General features: G+C 34.5%; 2 protein-coding genes across 4 annotated transcripts; one reads left to right on the top strand and one right to left on the bottom strand.

Annotated features, from left to right (window-relative positions):
- The first annotated feature begins 345 nt into the window (after window positions 1-345).
- LOC141659785 (ubiquitin carboxyl-terminal hydrolase 9-like) lies at window positions 346-12,192 on the top strand. 2 transcript variants are annotated; one of them, XM_074466718.1, is made up of 14 exons: window positions 346-482; window positions 625-782; window positions 1,897-2,136; window positions 2,807-2,948; window positions 4,070-4,129; window positions 4,291-4,386; window positions 5,864-6,262; window positions 6,366-6,506; window positions 7,336-7,506; window positions 7,986-8,243; window positions 8,329-8,477; window positions 10,021-10,581; window positions 10,669-10,945; window positions 11,581-12,192. In XM_074466718.1, the coding sequence occupies exons 2-14, from the start codon at window positions 628-630 to the stop codon at window positions 11,740-11,742; spliced, it is 2,811 nt and encodes a 936-aa protein (XP_074322819.1). In that variant the 5' UTR covers window positions 346-482; window positions 625-627; the 3' UTR covers window positions 11,743-12,192. The 2 variants fall into 2 exon arrangements, with proteins under 2 accessions (XP_074322819.1, XP_074322816.1); XM_074466715.1 differs by having other exon boundaries at window positions 368-541.
- A 1,604-nt stretch (window positions 12,193-13,796) lies between these two features.
- LOC141659779 (putative trehalase) lies at window positions 13,797-18,950 on the bottom strand. 2 transcript variants are annotated; one of them, XM_074466711.1, is made up of 12 exons: window positions 18,694-18,950; window positions 17,359-17,896; window positions 16,897-17,020; window positions 16,553-16,664; window positions 16,244-16,344; window positions 16,033-16,142; window positions 15,805-15,877; window positions 15,560-15,727; window positions 15,388-15,475; window positions 14,592-14,691; window positions 14,259-14,472; window positions 13,797-14,136 (listed from the first exon to the last, which is right to left on the bottom strand). In XM_074466711.1, the coding sequence occupies exons 1-12, from the start codon at window positions 18,713-18,715 to the stop codon at window positions 14,053-14,055; spliced, it is 1,734 nt and encodes a 577-aa protein (XP_074322812.1). In that variant the 5' UTR covers window positions 18,716-18,950; the 3' UTR covers window positions 13,797-14,052. The 2 variants fall into 2 exon arrangements, with proteins under 2 accessions (XP_074322812.1, XP_074322808.1); XM_074466707.1 differs by lacking the exon at window positions 18,694-18,950 and having other exon boundaries at window positions 17,359-18,615.
- Between the last annotated feature and the right edge of the window lie 571 nt (window positions 18,951-19,521).

Here is a 19,521-nt window from a genome sequence, read left to right as displayed (position 1 = left end):
ATATTGAACGTCAATACTCTAATTATGTGTTAACCTCACTCATAAACTCAGATATTAACACGATATCATCGGTAAAAAGCATACACAAAGGCATATTAAAATATAATACTAATTTTTTATAAAATATTTTTTAAAAAAATCTTTTTAAAACTTTGTAAACATATTTATAACCATTATCAACCAAATCTGCAAATTTAAAATTATCTTTGATCTCATAATACATCACATACCAAATTGCACTGTTTATCTTGAATACAAAAAATAATTTTATTCATTTTTCAAAAATGCATTCAATATTTTTTGATTACAAACCATATTTTCTTTTCACTTTTTTGTAAGAACGATGTTCAAGTAATCGGAACTTAAAAAGGACTTTTCTTTGTCTCTCTCTCTCTCCTCTCTGTGTCTATATAATATTATACACACACGCTTACAATTCATCTCTCTCTGTGTCTAGTAGTGTCTTTTGTATTCGCATCGAGGTAACCCTGCAATCTAGGGCACACATTCTCTCCCAATCTCTCTCTTTCTTTCTCTCCAGGTTACTTAACTTAATCAATTGTTGAATTGAATTGAATTGTAATTGTTTGATTGTTGTTAATGGTGATTTGATTTTGATTGTAGATCATGACGATTCCTGATTCTGGTGATATGTTGATGGATAATGGATCTTTGATTGTATCTCCCTCGTCTTCTCCTCAATTACAGAAAGAGATTGTTCGAGATTTGACTAAGAATTCCGTTTCTAAGCCTGGCAACTTGTTCTTTCTCATTTCTAATAGGTTTAGTCTCTCTCTCTCTCTCTCTCTCTCTCTCTCTCTCTCTCTCTCTCTCTCCCCCTCTCTCCCTCTCTCTCCCTCTCTCTCCCTCTCTCTCCCTCTCTCTCCCTCTCTCTCCCTCTCTCGCTCCCCCCCTCTCTCTCTCCTTCCCTCTCTCTCTCATCCCCTCTCTCCCTATCACATTTGTATCATATGCTATCTACTTGTGAATTTATTATATTATGTATCATATGTGTGTATTGGTATCTCAATTTAAATTATAATTAATGATTTGATATATTTGACTTTTGAAGAATTGTAAGAAGACAACTTTGCTAATTGTTGTTTTAATTGTAATGCCGCATATGCTGATGGCAACACTGTTATTGAGACGAGGAAACACTTGTTTTGGTGAATTTTCCCCAAAGTCTCGATTCTAGAGTTTAAGTTTTCTATGACCTAAAACACCTCAGATTCGGAACAGATCAATATCAAGGGCATATTGTTATATAACTTTTGATATCTACTTTTCTATTCTGTAATTATATTTGATATGTAGCATTTTTCGTCTATTATTATTTACTTCTACAATTATGTCCTCGTGAATTATTGTAACAAGGCAGCCTTTCCGGTAGTAATGATTATAATTGCATTATACTGATGAATACCCTATTATTGATACAATGTAACACATAGTTTAATGAAGTATGTAAGATTTAAGATTTACCTGGAATTTTGTTTCGTAATTCATTTGATACTTCCAGGATAAGGTAACTCCCTTACTTTGTACCGAATTGACCCACGAGAAAATCATTATAAAACTCTTTGTTATGTAGTACTTAGCCTCAGCCATCTATGTTATTGCAGCTAGTCTCACATTTATTGCAAGGTTAGGTCACACAAGACTCTTATGATCTTTGCCTCTATTATGTGTATGGATATTTTTCTGTACCATGCTCCCCGGTTTGTGTTGCATGCATGTCAGCTGGTCGTGACAGTGTTTGCTACAAATCAATTTGGTTTTTGCTTTACGTATAAACCACCTGTACTGTAAAAAAGAGGAGAAGCAGCAACTCCTTACATTCAAAACCTTAGAATAATCAGTTCTGCTAACTCCTATCATTTCTCATGTATGCAGGTGGTTCACTGGATGGAAGAAATACACTGGATTTGGTGCTTATCCATATGATGAAGTTTTACCAGAGCCTCATCTTTTAATCTCAGATACTGCAGATAGACCGGGGCCCATTGATAATAGCAATATAGTTGCTACTGGAAGTAACTCAGAGGGTGAAGACCTTCAGCTGCTCGATAACCTTGAAGAAGAACGTGATTATGTTGTAGTATCTCAGGATGTATGGAAGAAACTTTTTGAATGGTAGGTAAATTTTACATGTTCACTATTGTCCTCCCAAGTGTCTTCTATCCTTGTGATATTTTTTTTTTGTTTATTGGGTAATCTTACTTCAAACTAGAATTCTTTGTGTGGTTGTGAAGTTTCTCTTTTTGGTGACATGTCATGCTGCAGTATGTTTATAATTATTAAATAATGGTTACTTGTAAAATAAATGGTCGCTTGTAGCTAGAACTGTTTCCCTTGTTTTTACAGTGACTTTAGAGCAAAAAATAGGGGTTATTTTCTTTTCCTAATGATTCAAATCCATCCATATAAGGAGGAGTAGAGGACTGATTGGAATTTGCAACACATCTATGCAACTTATAGTTACCGTACTGGTAAGGTGAAATATTGCAGCACATGCTACCACAAGCAGAGATAATGCCTACTAACAATGCACTTTGGTGTACCGATTACAATTAAGCCGAGTTAATACCTTTGGTGACTGCAACTAGATAAGATGTGATCTTACTTTCCTTTCTAGATCTGTAGGGCACCAGACTAATCTTGATTTGATGGTCGCAAAATCCCTTTTTAGAATATTATTTCACAAGCTCCCCAATTCACAGAAGCTGTAACATGAGAAGTGACTCTGTTAATTGCAAGTAAATATGTGCTCATGAAACTTACCATCATATTAACTACTCTTTAGGTATAAAGGAGGACCTGTACTACCCAGGAAGATGATTTCGGTTGGTGTTCGGCAGGAATTAGTTGTGGAGGTATACCCTTTATGTCTAAAGTTGATTGATGCTCGAGATGAAAGTGAGTCAACTATAAGGCTTAGTAAAAAGGTAAATCTCATCCTTTTTCTTCTTAAAGGTTTAATTAACTGCACTTAAAGCAGGTAATGCTTAATTCTATTTGTTTATGTTGGGTTATTTCTAACTGACTGATATTGAAATACATGTGATTATGATGAACTACAATGGCAATTTACATAAATGTTCTTTACTTTCTAGGTATAGCCATACAGATGATTATGAAGAAGATACTAAGAGCTACTTTTATAGAGAAAATACTGAATAGGAATAGAGAAAACTTAAAAGTTATAAATAGAGGGAGAGCATCTGGTTGGTGGCTTTTAAGTTATAATGACTCTTTTGGACTTCCAAATTTTATTTAAAATGCCCAATCAATTACATCACTTGCAATATTTATAGAACCTAGTCTAGAAATCTAGAAAAGTCAAATAAGTTTTAAGTTACTGACAAACAGGTCTTGATACTGATGCCCTTGGCATCTAGTTTGATTCTGACAAGCACCTGCATTACGACGTGCTTGAATTTTCTAGAGATATCATCAAAGAAAACTAAATGCTTTAAGAATTCAGTTTCAAGATTGGTTTAAAAAATGCAGTGTTTATCACTTTTACGGTTCTACCAAGCATTATTATCTGTTTGATGTCATAAATTACTTTCTTCATAGCAGTTGCATCAGAACAGAGTTTTTTATCACAACTGGCATGTACCTCTGGGTCTTGTTATTACGAAGTGCTCCCTTGAAGTAAGCATTTGGGGAGTTAAATAAATTGTGCTGCTGTGTGACTTACTATGTAATTTAGTATGAAATTAATATTCAAGTACTCCGTGTTACAGTATTTTAAAACCAAAAAAACATATCTGGATAATTGATTGAAATCTGGTGGTGCATATTAAAAATAAATAAATTAGACTGACCGCAGCTGAGGTTAGCTGCCATTTATATTTCCAAGTTCCGCTGCTAGTATTTGATTTGTGTCACTCTTGTGTATCAGATTCAGATCATGTATCAGATCAAGTTTTCTAGCAGTGGTCACACACCTTCTAGTGTGTCTTACTATGGATATCCTAGTTCTATGTATTGCACCTTGATTGTTGATTGTTGTTAATTATAGTGCCCTTGTTATTGTGTATTAAAATTATTTTATATTCAGGCTTCTTTGCATGAGCTTTATGAAAGGGCGTGTGCACTCAAGAAGACTCATACAGGAAAGGTCTGTTAAATCTTTTTATCTTTTGAAACAATGAATCCCTACTGTGTCCTTTATAAATGATATAAGCTTGTCTTTTTTCCCAGCAAAACACACACACATAAGCATGTGTCTTTATATAAAAGTTGACTATCTGCAGTCTTACTGTAAAAGTGGTCTATCAGGTACGAATCTGGGATTATTTTAATAACCGGAAGCAGACAATATTGGAAGATTCAACCAAGACCTTGGAGGAATCTGACTTGCAGATGAACCAATCTGTGAGTGATCTTGAACTCACATCAATTAAAAATGCAAAAATTTATCAGCAATAAAAAAATTGCTCTCTATTAATGGCTTACTTTTTTTTAATGCATAACACCCACTGTCCTTGTGTGCTGAAATTCTCTGTTATACTGCCCTTGAGCTAAAAAGGGAGAGGAGAGAAGAAAGAGAAATTTATATATTTTCTCAAAAGTTTCTTCCCAAAAATGGGATGATTGGGAGAGAAGCACTCCCATACCTTTTCAAATAGTTCTCCTTATGCCCTCTTTAATTTCTTACTCTCTCGTTTTGCAAAAACTTGGGAGCATGCAAGAGAAAGTGTCCTCAACATTTCTGTAATTTTTTTCCTTTACCTCTTCTTCTTCAACTAAAAGCTCTAGATCACAGTTAATGTACTGCTGAACTATTTAACTTACAGCACTTTTTAACCACAAAATGTAGTTATTCGTACTGTAGTTTGTACTGATATTTTTTTATCTTTTTCCTTTGAAATTCTTCTCTAGTTGAAACACGAAATTAATAAGTTGAGTAGAGGTGAATAATTTTCTTAATAACATACTCTCTCCGTCCCATTAGGTTCCTTACGTTTGGGACGGAGGGAGCGACACACACTTTAAGGCTATTGTATAGTATAGTTCCATAATTATTTTAAAAACTTTTTCCTTCTGAATAAAAATTAAATGTTCAAATTTTTATTCAAAAAGGAAAATTTTAGAAATAAAATATGGAACTATACTTCATATACACCTGAACATGCATGCCAAGTAGAAAAAACTGTAAAGAAATGAGGGGGACGGAGGGAGCAATACCAAAAAATTCCAGCTGGTTTCTCTCTCCACTCGGTAACTGCTCTTATTAAATTATGAAATCAAGCAACAGATGCTATGACACACCAAGCTACAGTCTCAACTTCATGTTCATCCTTTTCGATTACAAAGTAAGCTTTTAACAAACCGCTGTAGCTCTAACTCAATCTGGCATTGCTCTTATGTAAATGAATGATTGACAATCTCTTGAGCACATGCGCAGATAGGCATATTTTTGTATTCATGTGTCTATATACTGCAGTTTTCTTTTCCCAAAATCTTCAGCTAGTTCTTTTCTTTCATTGTATACAGTGTTGGATAAAGAGAGTTTACTGGTAAGGTGTGTAATAAGAGACGTCACAATTCACATGAAAAATAATAGTTCTTGTTGACTGATTGCTGCTGAACTTGAGCTATCATTTGATTGTTAGTTTCTGTTTTCATCCTCCCTCCACCCCTCACCCCTTCCAAAAAGAAGGATAAAACAAAAAACAAACAAAAACAAAAGATATACAAATTGGACGATCTGGTTGGAGTGTAAATTTCCTGTTCCTATATTCTTTAATATGTTTAAAATGTTATACCATAATCATGCTAATCTCCTACTTTGGTCTGTTATATTTTGATCAGTCTAGACTCCTACAATAAGCTTTTCAATTTAACGCAGATTCTTCTAGAGGTGCAAGTCAATGGAATTCTTCCCACCGGTTTTGGCATGGATTCAACTGGGAATGAGCTGGCATTGATTCCGATAGAACCGTTGAGATCATCTTTGACAATTGCGGGGGGACCCACTTTGTCCAATGGTAATTCGATGGGTTATAGTTCAAGTTTGCATCAGGGAAGTAGTTTAAGTTCAGCATTAAAAGACATGGAAGATACATCCGACATTTTAAGGCCTGTACTGAAAGGAAGTAGTGGAGGCTTGGCGGGTCTGCAGAATTTGGGGAATACATGTTTTATGAATAGTTCACTTCAATGTTTAGTCCATACTCCACCCCTTGTTGATTACTTCTTGCAAGATTATACTGATGAGATTAACAAGCAAAATCCCCTTGGAATGCATGTATGTGCCCATTTAATATATCACTAGTTCCATTTACCTATATACTAAATATGTACTATTATATATTACTATGCTTGTGAATCTAACCATTGTATTTGTATAGGGTGAGCTCGCAATTGCTTTTGGTGAATTGTTGAGGAAGATCTGGTCTTCTGGGAGGACATCAATTGCACCACGTGAATTTAAAGGAAAACTTGGTCGATTTGCCCCCCAGTTTAGTGGATACAACCAGCATGATTCTCAAGTTAGTAACATAATTCTTGATGACACTGATTACTATATTGTTTGATACATGTGCTTTGCTTGGTGTTTGTGCTGTCAATATCATTATCGTAGAAGTTGTTTGTCATCACAATTGAAGGGAAGTTTAAGAATAGGTCAAGTTATACAGTCAGACCACAGTTAGCAAAGCATATAGCCAAAGTGCTTTTTGATGCAAGACAGATTTATTAAACTTAAACAAATGAAATGAGACAGTAACAAAGATTAATTTGTTCGTAAATAATTTAATTATATATTTAGTGTAGGAATTTGTTGTACCTAATTTATTTTTCTTTGGGCTTAGGAGTTCATTTAAAATGTAGATTACATTTAACAAGCCCAATAATTTTGGGGCGTAGTCCAATAGGTTATGTTACTAGGGTTTTTATTCTTTATATAAGCAATGTAATCCCTATATTTTATATATAGGCATGATTGGTGAAATCATGAAATCATTGAAATTAGTCTTCTTTTCATGGGTTGCAAATTATCTTTTCTCCTTTCTGCGGTTGGGAAATCCTAGGGTTTGTGATTCTACTGTTCTGTGGTTAAGTTACTATAGTTATACTTATCTTGTGTTTTTATTGTTTAATCCTTGTTTTTGAATTTTGGCCTGCATCACTCTTTTTATTGTTACTGTTCATTTAGTATTTTAATTGATATGTAATGATACAGAACCTTGCTTTCCATCTTAGATTAATAAGTCTCCGCCCTTTCCAAGTGACTAGATCATCGAACAGTAAATCAAAAAAATTACTCGAGTCATCTATCATGGAAAGGAGTATAATGTAATTAATTTTCGTTCTTATCAGGAACTCCTTGCCTTCTTGCTGGATGGGTTGCATGAAGATTTGAATCGTGTTAAACAAAAGCCTTATATTGAGCTAAAGGATTGCGATGGTCGTCCTGATGAGGAAGTCGCAGATGAGTTCTGGAGATACCACAAGGCCAGAAATGATTCAATAATTGTTGATGTCTGCCAGGTACAATATCTATTTTTAGTAGAATATTGGAATTTACAGATATCTTGATGTAATGTGAGTACAGTTGTTGCGGAAAAGTTTAGTAAATGTCATTATCTCATTATATGAGTAGCAGCAGTTCTTGATTAGTTTCTCCGTCAGCTCTGTTTGAGTAGCAGCAGCTCATGATTCTTTTAGATAACTTTATGTAGTGATTTTGATTCTTTGAAGTTTGAGCCAAGTATATCATTAATTTTTCCTGTTGTTGGATGTTCGTGTAACTATCTAATTCTTTTTGTAATTGGTTTCTCCTTAAACCAGAAACCCAACGAGCAGAATGTTAATTATCTTAAACTGACTCTAGAAAATAAGAGAGCATACTTGCATGGACATTTTGCTTTGGTATAATTCTGCTCTGGAGATGGCCCATTAACAGTTCACATAATAAATGTATCTTTTGGTGAATAATTACTTTAAACTTCATATGCCATATATTTCAGGGTCAATACAAGTCAACTCTGGTTTGCCCAGATTGCAAAAAAATTTCAATTGCATTTGATCCCTTCATGTACTTGTCTTTGCCATTACCCTCAACTGCCACACGAACGATGACTGTAACTGTATTTTATGGCGATGGTAGCGGCCTTCCAATGCCGTACTCTGTCACTGTTTTGAAGAATGGTGCTTGCAAAGATCTTAAATTAGCAGTAGCTTCTGCATGTTGCTTAAAAGATGATGAAGGCCTGCTGCTTGCAGAGGTAGTTTACTACTCTCCAGGAACATATTCGATTATGGAATCTGAGCATTCCAGGGTCACTAAAATATTAATTTATAAATCTGCAGGTCTATGAACATACAATATATCGATACCTGGACACCCCTTTGGAGCCATTGTCTTCCATTAAAGACAATGAACATATTGTTGCCTACAGACATCCCAAAACAAGTTCAGATTCGACAAAACTGGAAATATGCCACCGGTACCTAGATAAGTGAGTTTCCAAAATTAAACTGTCTGGTATTACACTCATCTCCGTACATTAATTATTAAATTTATTATCTTATGATGGTAAACTTTATTTGTTTTCCTTTTAATTTCTTCCCTTGCTCTGCAATTCTGGTCAGTGAGCATACCTAATCATAGAGAAATAAATTGGAATAATGGTTGCAAAAAAATTGTATGACTTGTAGATGGATGTGTCTGATTATTTACTTGAAACTATGACTCATTTCCTAGTGCATTGTGATTAATAAAAAAATTATGTGATATTGAGAATTAAATAGTGAAAGTCTAAAACAAACAACCCGTGTATATTATCGTTTAAATTGACATAACATGTATCCAAGTGCATAATACTGATTAATTTGACTATCCTAATTTGAAAAAGAGTAATGCATGTTGCATCCTCTATGCCCTATGATATATGATTATTGCATTAGTACATATAATTTAAAATAATTTGTTTGGTATGTTTCAGATTCGTTTCACTTTGCATTTCCCTACAACTTTTAGTTTGAAATTCAGTTACTCTTAATTTAATTTAGGGTATTTTTTAGAACCAAAATTATGACTCTATCAATCTAAGAATTTGAACTCCATAAAAGTTTCATTAAAGATAAAATAAATGTTTATACTTTAATTTGAACTCTGAGAAAATCTTAGGAACCTCACTGAACATTCAGTAAAATGTAAACTTGTAAGTTTTGAAGTTTATAAACTCCTAAGCCAGCTCTAAAAATTCTATTAAAACTCAAATTCATCAAACAGAGTTTTTTATAGCGTATTAAAGTTTAGTGGAACTTCACTGGAGGTTTAAAAGGAGTCATGTTTTATATTACTCCTTAACAAAATAACAGTAATTATGGATTTGGACGAAAAAGTTGTCAGGGATGCAAAATGTAACAATTTTAAACTTACTGGAACGAAATGCATGGTTTGAAATTGTATATACTAATGTCAATATTCTTAAATTCTAGGGGAAGCAACATGCAACTAGCCATTAGAGCTTCCCCTAGAATTTACGAATATTGACATTAAGCAACATGCAACTTGCTCACTAGAGTTGGAGGGAACACGAGGATTTATGAGTGTCTTGGGTCCAACATATTACATCAGCTTTTGAGAGTGGCTTCATGCTTGATTGTGTGTTGTTCCGGATTTATTATCCCCTTGCACTGTGTTCAGGAAAATTATATATGGATAGAAGGGGTCTAGTTTTCAGCTTGAAATGAGAATCAGGAAGTAAAAGTGAAGAACAAATACCTAGGCATTTGTTATTAATTAAAAATAACACTAGGCAAAAGTTCTAGTAGCTAAATATATGTAAGATTCGGAATCTTGATGCATTTGCATATGTGTGTACCTCCATTGATTCTTTGTCAACATAATTAATGGAGTACTACCTGCAGATGCATGTGCATGTGACTCCACTGATTCTGTCTTCATGATCAATGGAATGCTACCACCTGTTCCTTATAGCCTTTTTCTGTTAGATGGTCCACGATATTTTGTAACTGAGTGCACCTTGTTTCCAGATGTTCACCAGACAATCTCAAGGGTGGAGAGTGGAAGCTTTTCTTGGCCCCACTTGTTAGTTATGTCAAAGATATAGAAAGTGGGGATGATATTGATCTTGCTGTGAATAGATTGCTTTCTCCATTGAAAAGGAAAGCATTTGCGTCTTCCGCAAAAGTTTTTAGTCAGGAAAAAAATGGTTCAACCTCAGAGGTTAGTGAACAATCAACTGGGAACAGCAGTGCTCACTCTGGGGACGAGGATCAATCAACAAACGAGGTGGACATGGAGGACATATCAAGCAGGGAGCTATCATTCCGCCTCTGCTTAAGTGATGACAGGGGTTTGTCCTGCAGACCGATTGCAAAGGATTCACCTATAAAGCCTGCCAAATTGGTTAAGGTAATGCTGGATTGGACTGAAAAAGAGCTTGACTTATATGATGCAAGCTACCTCAAGGATCTTCCTGAGGTGCATAAGACTGGGCCAGCTGTGAAGAAAACACGACCAGAAGCCATCTCCTTATTTTCATGTTTGGATGCATTTCTTAAGGAGGAACCTTTAGGGCCTGATGATATGTGGTATGCTTGTTGATTTGGTAAATTAGGAATTATGTTCAAGTGCTCATATATCAGAATTAACTTTTATTTATTTGTATTGCAATGCAGGTACTGCCCTCGTTGCAAGAAACACAGGCAAGCCACCAAGAAGCTAGATTTGTGGAGATTGCCAGAGATACTTGTGTTTCACTTGAAGCGGTTCTCGTACAGCAGATACTTGAAGAACAAACTCGACACCTTTGTTAATTTTCCAGTTCATGATCTTGATTTAAGCAAATATATGAAAACTAAGGATGCCACTGGAGAATCTTATGTTTATGAGCTATATGCCATCAGCAACCATTATGGTGGCCTTGGTGGTGGGCATTACTCTGCTTATTCCAAGGTAAATTTGTAACGCACGCATCAGGATTTCTTTAATCAGCATCATACACTTGTCCACCTGTCAGGATTCTTCTGTTCAGCATTTTAGTGATTTTTAGGTTCATCTAGGCGGGGGAGGGTATCAAGTCCTAGTGGCTTCCCAATTGTCTATTCATTTACCTTTTCTTAGGTACAAGGGAAGGATACCATGATTTGGCCAGGCATAGCTTTTGTCTTTGCATCAATACAGAGGCTAATCACAGCCCAATGAGGATGTCAACAAGAGTTTAGCGTTCTATATCTGTTTTGTATTCCATGTTGTCATACAGTATATCGTACTAATTTATTTGTCTTTTTTTGCTAAATAGTTCTAATAAATTTGTACATAAAGATAAAGACTTTTAAAAAATATTTAGAAAATTTGTTAAAAATGTGCGTTGAGAAGAATAATGCTCTTATATCACCCATCATTCGGTGTCAACAGCTATGGTATTTTTGATGTGCAATTAGCAAAACAAAGATTGTTTATAAGTTTATCTTTTATCGTTGAATTAGCTAACATATTCCTGCAATGTTTAGAATTTAAATTTTTGAAGGGATTTGTACTGCATTTTTTAACTCATGAGCTTACTTTTTTGTCATCTACCAATTCTGCAGCTTATTCATGATGATAGATGGTACCATTTTGATGATTCCCATGTTTCCCCCGTTAGTGAAGCCGACATCAGGACATCCGCTGCTTATGTTTTGTTCTACCGAAGAGTAAAAGTTGAATCGTCTGGAGTTGGTGAGCCATCCAGGTCCATTAACATTTCTTAAGCAGCTTTGCCAGGCGGTACTATATGATTGTGCTATTACATGGAGATCTCGTTAGCTTTACAGATGGTAAGCTGAGCTCACTTTGGTCTGGCTTAGAGGGGGTTGGGTTCGGATATTATGCGTCCTACAGAAATGGAAACGGAAAAGAGTGTAAATTAAAATTGCGAGGAAGCTTTCACTAGCTTTGATATTAACATATTGGGCGAGTTGGAAGAAATTTTTGATGGTGCAAGGTAACTAGTCAACCAGATGCCAGTATTCGGTTATTTAACTTTGTACTTTACAGTTTCTGTCGTCAATTTTAGTAATCTGAGTCATGTATTCTGAGCTAAATTTCTTGTGTACTTTCTATATATTAACTATTAAGTATCAAAACCAGTCTCCAAAATATCCTACTGAGATATTTTTCATGGATTTGTTTTATATCATGTGGACCGGTTTTAGCATTTATTCATAATAATCTTTGTAAGTAGAATTAGCTGAAAGTTTGGGCTTTCAAAACACATCTCAATTCATTTATTACTTTGTGTTTACAATCTAGTTTTGAAAGCAGTCCCTACGAAGGTTGTATCTATCTACTATATTGTGGTGCTGTCCCGAAAAATATGCTGATGTTGCAGTTGGTATGTGTGAGTGAAACTTAACCTTGACTATGATCTTTTTCTGTAAATTTGAGAGGATATCTTTCCGGATACATCAACATGGATAAATATAGTAAATGGCTTCAGAAGGTCGCACTTTTTCGGGTGGTGGCCCTAAATATCACTACAATACAAATTATCGTTCAAAATATCACTTCTCGAAATTAAGGCCTAAAATATTACTTCATAACGGAATTTTTGTGTGGCGTTTAAACTGCTTTTTTTAACCTGTAAAACGGCACTTGTACCGTTTTATTGTTTTTTTAATAATTTAAAAATAATTAAAAACGTTACTTCAAAGAAGTCTGTTTTTTTTAAAAGGTGGTAAAATGTGAGTTTAAGTTTGGTTTAAAAGACTATGTAAACGTTTTTATTCCAAAACATCACTTTATCTAGCGTTTTATACCTTTAGTATTTTTAATAAAAAATTATTTTTAATCTCAAATAAAAAATTGTTAATTTCTAAAATACTAAAAAATTATTTAAATTGTTTTTAAAATCCAAAAGGGATTGGGGAACCATAAAATATTAAAAATTATTAAAATTAAGTTATATTTTTAAATTTAAAATTGTTTATTTAAAATTTACATTTTTGGTTCTTAGGGGCCTTAAACCCTAGCTTAAATTAGGGTTTAAACTCTAGGGTTTAGGGCCTAATCCCTAAACCTTAAACCCAAAATCGGTATAATATTTATTAATTTTTTTTAATATTTCTAAAATCTAAAAGGGTATTGAATTGTAAATATTAAAAATTGTTAAATTTCAGTATAATCTTAAATTTTAAAAATATTAAATTAAAAATATCAAAAATGTAACATTAAGTGATGTTTGCGGCTCCTAAATAATACACCAAAAGCAGCTCAAATAAGAAAAAAAACATAAGCACATAAACGTTAGTTAATTTAACATTTTGCCTATTGAAATATAAAAAAAATAATAAAATGGTACTGCGTGTAGCGTTTTGCCATGTTTTCAAAATGTTACACGATACCCCATTATAAAATGATATTTTGGGTCGTAATTTCTGAAAGTGACATTTTGAACATTTTTTAGTGAAGTAATGACATTTTAGTCAATTTCTCCCCCTTTTCTGTACCGTGTGCTGGGTATTATGATCCTTTTCTGTAAATTTGAGAGTATATTATGTATAAAGATACTCTTTAACTAGAAAAGGTCACACATAGACAACTACATTGGAGGAGTGCTGACAAAAATAACCAAGTTTTGGACAAAATGCCATTGGAACGAACCATACAAAATCAGTAAGAATTTTAGCGGTTGGCATCATGTTGCACGAGTCGTTTTGGTTTATTTAAGTGTAACACGTATCGGTGGTCGAGTATATTTGTTGCATAAAAAAAAAATTTAATGTAAATAAATAGACGTAAAAAATTCTCGTAAAAAAAGGAAAAATAACAAATAAAATGACACTTTATAAAGAAGTATATTTATGATGTGGAACAGTATATTTCAGTGATATACAAGTAATGGATAAAACAGTATATCCAACTCTAATAACATCTAATTTTAAAAAGAAGTATATAAGAGATAAAAGCCTTATTATACAGCAACCAGCAACACATTAGCTGCTCATAAGTTGCACTACTAAGAAGTCATCTTCTGAACATCTGTAAATTCAACGTATATCAAAACCGCAACTTCACCTTCACTAGCAACCTATTTTCAAGTCTTCAGGCCATCCGAATTCTTCCAAGAATGCTAAGACAACACCGTTCGACCAACCGAACCCGGTCTGCACCAAAATATACGTCATAAAACAGAACAATTTCGAACTCTAGTTAATTAATGGCATCTACTTTGCAAAGTTACTGCATAAAAAGAATGCAGAAATTTAAAGTATGATGCAATCCTTACTTGGGGTACATATTCGCCACCACCGCCAGATGCTCCACATTTTTCCACATCGTATTTTTCGTGCATGGTACCAGTTTCTCTGTATGCAGCATAGTTGGTATTGATCCATTTCATTGCAATGTCTTCTGCCAAGGTCCTTGCCTCTTTTGATCCAGACTTGACTAGGCCTTCGACGATCATGTGTTGAAGTGGAGCCCAGCCATTCGGAAAATCCCTGTTTTAGTATTAGTACTTAAATTTTAGGGCAGGTAGAGTGATAATCTTGCTGTTTCTAGTTGCTACTGCTGTTAATATTAACAGGAAATTATTGTCTTTTTCAAACGCTTTGCTTACCATTGCTGTCCTGTATTCGTCAAAGAAGTTGCAATTCCTGCATCACGGAGAAGGCCTGATCGTTGCAGGCTTTTAGAAACTTTCTCCACCAGATCAATGTCTATACATTCATAAAAAGGTTTGAAAAAAGTAATGTCAGTAAATGATCAGGACAGCAATGACATTTAAAATATATTTAAGAATCCGATAAGCACCAAAAGGTAATCCAAAAGATTATTGGTAAAGCTATAGGCTTTCAATTTCTTTTCAGATCAGAGGTTGGACTATCAAAAGGCAACAATGTGTCAATCTAATTACCCAGGTGAGATTATTGATAAGCTTTAGGCTATCTAAAATTGATGACAACTGAAACCTGATCATTTAATGGTCAATGTGCGAAGTCACAAGACATGTAAAACCTAACTGTTGTATAATTTCCGTTGAGAGAATTGCATTTTGCACCCCTTGAGTTTGGCCAAAAATCAATTTCGTATTACCTATTTTAAGAAATTGCAGTTTGCATCCCCTTCTTTTAAATCTGATCCAAGTTGCACCCTTTTTGCTAAATTTTGTAAATATTTTTGCCCAAATTATTGTCTTCAACAACATATATAATCTATTATTGAAGAGAAAAAATGAGATATATTGTAGGAAACAACAATTAGGGCTAAACAATTAGGCAAAAAAGGTGCATGTTGAATCGGATTTCAAAGTATGGGGATGCGAACTGCAATTTATGAAAATAGGTATAAAAAATTGAGTTTTGGCCAAATTTGAGGGATGTAAAATGCAATTCTCTCATCTTAATTTTACAAACCTGAGTTAAATGGCTGAATCCACAAAGGGATGAAGTTTGAGGCAAATACGCTCTGATTTTGGTCTACTGCCTTCCATTTGCAAGTAACCTAAACGTCAATGTAACGGAAATATGACTGGGTGAAATTCTCAGTATCCGAGATGATGGGGGAAACAAACACTATGGTGCAAACCTGGCTAGAAGAATTGGCATCTATCCAGTAATCAAGCCATTGTCCCATTTCTTCATTCCACAAGACAGCGTTCATCGCAGTTTGTCTGGCTTTTGATGCTTTTGCAAAGCGCTCAGCAGTGCTCTTATCTTGGGAAACATTTGCCAAGTAGGATATGTCAAGTTCCATCTGCAACAATAGACGAAGCAGGACTTAGTTTAAGTGTGTGGCTTATTGGACAGAAACCAGAGGCCTCTTGACCATACCTTAAGTATAAATGCATTCAAGTCTACAGGTATAATTGATGTTGTACACAAAGTTGTGAGATCAGAAGAATTCCTGCAATGAACAATTATAAATTTATCATTTCTAACCCCACAGACAAGTAACTGTTAGGTCTCCATAATATTCTTTTGAAAAGGACTTGGGCAAAGCAGATTACATACTTCTGTCCTATTCATGATAGTATGATTAAAAACTTGTTACGCTATTACCTCATCCATCTTGTACTGAAGTCCCATCCGGATTCAGCAGCTGTGGCAAGTTCACGGTACAGATGCTGTTTCTCACAAAAATTCGAGAGCTTGTCAGCAGTTTCTTTGTCCTGTGATAGAATGTTTAATGACACTAGCTTAGTTTACAAGACTGAGTTATGAATGACCAATATTTTTTCTTTACTAGGGGGTCAAGGTAAATAAAACATACAATGGTTGATGATTCTGGCCTCGGCTCATTCCACATTGCATAGTAGCGACTCAAATAATGAGTTCTTCCTTGACCATCCCGGATGTTCATCCTATGCATGCCTTCAACAGCACAGGCATTAGAAATAAATATTAAAATTAGTTGCATACCAAGTAGTTGGAAAAGAATATATAAACATGCAATTGCAATAAAGATTGGGCAGTACAAGAAGAATCGAACCAACTCCAAGAGAAAATAAGTTAACACATACAGTAGAGTGGAGAGGGACGGGGGACAGAGAAAGAGGGGGAGAGAGAGATGTCCTGATACCTGAATTCCAAAAGTTATGCTCAGTGATCAGGGATGGCAGAGACTTTCGAACAAAGTCCAAATCACCAGTTCTGTTATATATATCTACTATCATTGCACTTAAAAGTGGAGGCTGGCTGCAGAACAGTTTTCCCCGGATCAGTACTTATAACAGCAACAAATAGTTAAGCACAACAAGAAGAAGCACAGAAGTATTACCAGCTTAAAGAGAAAGCTGGACTACTTATGTTACAGAATAATATTGCAGCTGTGCCTTATGAATGATTAGAAAACAAGTTACAGAAAGGAACAACAACATGTCATATGTAAAGAAAAGTTTGATTTCTACCATCAACTTAAAGAACTTGCCTTCTATTGGTATAATATGCCCTTGCACCATTAAGGACGTGTCCAAATTTTCCTATCATTGATATAAGATTAGTCACAATTCCTTTTGCAGTGTCATACATCTTACTTGCCAGCAAGCCCCTGCAAATAGTGAACTAGGTTTCAGCTTTTCATTATCCAAGTAAACGGTACTCCTACTTCAAGAGGTTGAGAGGTAAGCAGACCTTACTACTCCAAGTAGTAGATATGCTGTTCCGGTGAAAAACTTATAGTAGATCAAGTTATTTATTTTATATATACAAATCGATTTGTTTTTATGACACAACTCAAACCTCACACCTTTTAAGTTTAGAACTAAAATTTTAAGCTTTAGAACTAAAACCGTCTTCCTAAAGTCACGTCTATGGAATTCAATTTCTATTGCAAAACATAATGTTGGGTAATCAAAAAAAAATATTCGTAGTGGCTGACATACTAACCTTATTACCCAGTAAGAATCCCAATAATATACCTCACGAAACCGTGATCCTGGAATCATAACTGGGCTTGACAGAGGCAACAACGAATGCAAATCCGGGTGGCCTAGAACCTGGTCTGACACTTTGCGACTCAAATTCTTCCAAAGGGAATGTACCTCCAATGCCCAAGCCCTCACCTCAAGGTTATCCACATTAGGCAAAAATCCAGCAGGTTGAGCAACAAAATCAACAGGCTCAACATACACCAAATCATCACCAGCAGCATTCATATATTCACTGATAAATCCATTCAAATGAGATGCCAATACAGAGCCATTGTCAGTCCTGGGGAGCTTGTTAAAGGCTTGATGGGTAACAGAAAGATTGAATCTCAAGGACATGTCCACATATAATTTGGGGTCGAAACCTTTGTGACCATAAGTATTAAGGGCTGTTTCTTGAAGCTTTTCGAGAAAGATGACCAACGGTGTTGTAGGTATTACAGGACCAGAGTCTGAGGGCAAGCATGCTTGTTTTTCTTGACCAACAACTTCTTCTCCTGTCAACACAATTATTGCTAAGAAGATGAATAAATTTCTCAAAAGAAACGACATCTTTTTTATCATTCTTTCTGATCAAAGAACTCAAAAAACTTGAAAAAACTAACAATTCTGTAATGATAATTTCATATCTATAACAATCTTGGCTACTTAATATATAAACTCTCAAGAAAAGAATCTAGACAAGAACAGCAAAATGAGCCGGCAAGTGGAATATAATAGAAAGTTGAATGGTTACGCTTACTTTCGATGAGTACTATGTGCAACTACTTGTACAATCCATTCAACTATATTCCACCATTTGACTCGTGACATTACATTTAAACTGTTGTTCCTCTTCACAAACATCAAACATAAACATATTTCAAAATCCAACATAAAAAATACACAAAACCCTCAATTCTTGAATCTATTGTGTCACGAAAATCGACTTCAATCTCGGGTTTTCTATTTGTCTAAGAACAAAGATACTCTTAATCAGCAGCTTATAAATCGAGAAAAAATCGAGAAGGATGATGCCTATATATGTCCTGATTGAAATCTTTAATATGCCTGAGACAAATTTTCAGAACTACAAACATACAAGTATATTGATCCTTATCAGAATCACTAACATACATATATGAATGATCAAGAAATACAATAAAATCACAAACAACATATGAAAAAAAGGTTGCATGCTGCTAAATCATTAACTAAAATAATATTGAAACATAACAATAAGAATGATAAAAATTAACACAAGAACATACATACATGCATAATATGTGAAAAAGAGTCAAGAAGAGATGATAACCATAAGGAGGTTGAAGAGCCATATATTCTTTCTGTGTTGGAATCAGATTAAGGCGCCGAAAGTGTTCGATTCTCGCTCAATCCGAAATTTTGTAAGTACAGGTTATAAAGCTTATAAGGTTGCCTGTAAAAAAATAAGAAAGATTCTGTGTTTGTCTCTGTTGGGTTTTTTTGTTAGTTAAAACAAAGATTCGAACCCTAAACATCCCGTAAAAAAACCTGCAGTACATTAAGTTCCCTTGTTTTTTTTGTTGCTGACTGGCAAATGACAAGCAGCCATGTGCGTACTTTTTATAATCAATAATCAGGAGTTTAAGTTTCATATGACTTGACTTGTTCAGCAACCTTTTACCGTTAACTCAAATATTTTTTATTATAATAATCACTTTATTCCGACTGGAGTCTGTGGGCACATGTGCGGTGGCGAAACTAGGGTGAAGGCAAAATTAGTAACCCCTGGCCCCATTAATTCTCCAGTGTTAGTTTTAATTATTTATTTGATGTTATTTAAGATTTGATTATTTCAAATTATAGTTAGTAATTTCCCTATTTGGTAGGAGACAGTCAATTACATTTTTTAGGTCACATTTTTAGGTTTGAGTGTGGATGGTTATTTCTATGTTTTGCTACTCTCTTAGGTTTTATAAGTCCTTATTATATTTCGAGTTTCAATAAGATATATAATTCTTCTCAATTATGAAGTAATTACTTATCTAGTTACTAACCAAATTGGTATCAGAGCCTTATGCAAAGTACTGATAAAGTGAGAAGTTACAGTTTCTTGAGTGACGGAAAGGTGAATAAAAGATGACAAGTGAAGGGAGTGGTT

Source organism: Apium graveolens, chromosome 1 (genome assembly GCF_009905375.1).
Source record: "Apium graveolens cultivar Ventura chromosome 1, ASM990537v1, whole genome shotgun sequence".
NCBI lineage: Eukaryota > Viridiplantae > Streptophyta > Magnoliopsida > Apiales > Apiaceae > Apium > Apium graveolens.
The sequence above is the reverse complement of the archived record's forward strand: the minus strand, read 5'-3'. Positions and strand labels throughout refer to the sequence as shown.

Excerpts from the sequence above, each read along its gene's own strand:
- LOC141659785 (XM_074466718.1), top strand. The coding sequence starts at position 628 with ATGACGATTCCTGATTCTGGTGATATGTTGATGGATAATGGATCTTTG. Across the intron at positions 783-1,896 it reads TTCTTTCTCATTTCTAATAG|GTGGTTCACTGGATGGAAGA; the intron begins GTTTAGTCTCTC and ends TCATGTATGCAG. Across the intron at positions 2,137-2,806 it reads TGGAAGAAACTTTTTGAATG|GTATAAAGGAGGACCTGTAC; the intron begins GTAGGTAAATTT and ends ACTACTCTTTAG.
- LOC141659779 (XM_074466707.1), bottom strand. The coding sequence starts at position 17,963 with ATGATAAAAAAGATGTCGTTTCTTTTGAGAAATTTATTCATCTTCTTA. Across the intron at positions 16,665-16,896 it reads ATTATACCAATAGAAGGCAA|CCTCCACTTTTAAGTGCAAT; the intron begins GTTCTTTAAGTT and ends TTCTGCAGCCAG. Across the intron at positions 14,692-15,387 it reads GATTCAGCCATTTAACTCAG|ACATTGATCTGGTGGAGAAA; the intron begins GTTTGTAAAATT and ends ATGAATGTATAG.